The sequence below is a fragment of the Monopterus albus genome, unplaced genomic scaffold (assembly GCF_001952655.1).
Source record: "Monopterus albus unplaced genomic scaffold, M_albus_1.0 scaffold41.1, whole genome shotgun sequence".
Taxonomy (NCBI): Eukaryota; Metazoa; Chordata; class Actinopteri; order Synbranchiformes; family Synbranchidae; genus Monopterus; species Monopterus albus.
Window position 1 is genome coordinate 223,870 of NW_018127921.1, and position 2,249 is coordinate 226,118.

At 40.5% G+C, this 2,249-nt stretch overlaps 1 protein-coding gene across 1 annotated transcript in view; it reads right to left on the reverse strand.

The window, feature by feature from the left end:
* Positions 1-1,027, reverse strand: part of ckap4 (cytoskeleton associated protein 4) — a 3,831-nt gene extending 2,804 nt beyond the window's left edge. The window contains exon 1 of the mRNA XM_020599416.1: positions 1-1,027. Within this exon, the coding sequence (XP_020455072.1) occupies positions 1-318 (318 nt within the window). The 5' untranslated portion in view covers positions 319-1,027.
* Between the last annotated feature and the right edge of the window lie 1,222 nt (positions 1,028-2,249).

Consider the following 2,249-nt stretch of genomic DNA (forward strand, 5'->3'; position numbering starts at 1 on the left):
CTGCTGAACGACACTCTCCAGTTTACTGCCCAGTTCTGCGCTTTGCCGTGCACTCTCCTCATCTTTGGCGTGTATCTGTCGGAATTCTTCTACTAATTGCTGTAAATAAAAACCAGCAAACACTGCACCGCCTATTAATGCAATATAAAACAGTGTGGTGACAAAAAGACCTAGGCAGCTCCTCGACCGTGGCGCCTGGGGTCCGGAGCCATTCACTACATTACTGTTACTCTTCTGGCTTTTCTTCGCCACATCATCCTGGATGGACGCAGCGCTTTTCTCGCTGGAGCTGTTCTTATGCCGGTTTTTCGCAGTCATTGTCAGCAGGAGCTCGCCGAGGTGGTTGTGTGTGATGCGAATGCTGCTGGTTTTGCAGTCGTGGATGAGGAGCGTTTCCAGTCCAAACCTACCAACTGGACCAGCAGCGTATCAGTGAGCGCGTCGTGTCTCTCGGCGGGGCTCCTCGGGTTGAGGTATGCGGATGTAGGCTGTCCCATGAAGAACTTGGGCTCTGTATATGGGTCTAGTTTAATGACGTAGAACACCGGCTGACAGAGAATGATTGCTGCTTCACTTTGGTCATCATCTTTTACGTTTACACCAAATCTATACAAAAAGACGAGAGTGAGGTTCCTGCAGAAGCATCATATTGTTACAGCAGCGACAATGTAGGTCCCTTCAACCGGTTTGTCAGTGTTCAGCAATGTACATATCAGAATTAGCATTAAGTCAATATCTCTTTTTAAGTAACTTGAAGTGAGGAAATGTCAGTATAATGAAGGACAAAAAACTGGAGCATCTTAGGAAACACGGGGATCTGTCAGTGTTTTTGTTACTAACATCTATCTGACACAACTCAGACACCGCAGACTGATGCAAACTTTCTGCATGCTGTTGACCGAAAAGCAGAGGAGTGCAAGGAGGGGCTGTTTGCTCCTCCTTTCATACGTGGCAGCTGCAGTCTGCAGACAACACGGGGTTACAGCCATACAGGGAGAAATACACAAGACACATCAGCTAAAGTGGCAGCATTTCATTTCCACAAGGAAAGAAACAAGAAGTACAAAGTCCAAGTCGTTTCAATCACTTTTCTATAAACGTGGATGAATCTCGTTTTCTTTCCTAAAGAGAATGAGCACTTTATTCATTTCCTTAACTAACAACGGAGTATATCAAAGAAGAATCTCAATTATTGTAATAAAATTCCTGCTAATTCTAAACACAGACACGGTAGAATATATACTGCAGACAGACATATATGATAACACATGTTATATACAGTGTATATATATAGGACCGAGGCATGTTTAGGTTTAAACACTAGATGTCACTATAAGAACGTTTTATGCTGAGAGCAACTCAAATGCAAACACACGGCTATAACTCCAGTAGCCAAATCATAATGATAATATCATTACGATTATTGTTTAACAATCAATAGCTTACAATTAAAACTATTAGATTTTATTTACATTAAATTAGCATCTGGCTGGCAGATTATTACTAAGTGTAAAAAAATAGTATCTAATTCCACTGAGTTGTTTGCACCAAGTTAAAACTAATGTGCAAAAGTCGTGCACAAAATCCTCCTTCATGAAGTAGATTATGTTCAGTTTGTGTTTTAGAGGTGATAATTCAACTACATGACAATTTTAGAGGATGTAGTTTGCGCTGCTGTTGAAAAGCAAAGAGGTGTTTCTGTATTTGATTTACATTTTTTGTGGCTTTGTGTCTCTTTGTGGTCACTTTGATCATTAATTTACTTGTTTTTTCTTCTTGTTCTTAATATCTGAGGTCATTTTGTGTGTCCGAGTCATACTGTGTGTTGCCATGCTCATTTATCATCACTGTGTATATTGTAATGACCCCCGGCGTGGAGGAGAGAGACTACCTATACTTGGAGCCCCCCAATAGCCGACGTAGGTCTCCACAATATGTTTCCATCTCTTTGCAGTCATGTTGTGTCTTATTAATCACCATGCATCTCTTTATTGCTGTTTTGTGTCTCTTTTAGTCATTTTATTACATTTTGAACAAAAAAATGTTTTCACTTCATGCAAACACTACAGGGTAGAAGCCCTGGTAAAAGGGCCCTTGGGCCATTAATCCATCTACTGTCTTTACAGATAGCTACTACCTACCACTGAACACATAGATATATGGTTTTCTTTTTATGGTTTTGATTCTGATTAAGGTTTATAAAAATGGTTTGTCACTCATCACATTTTGAAGTTAAGGATTTTCCTAGC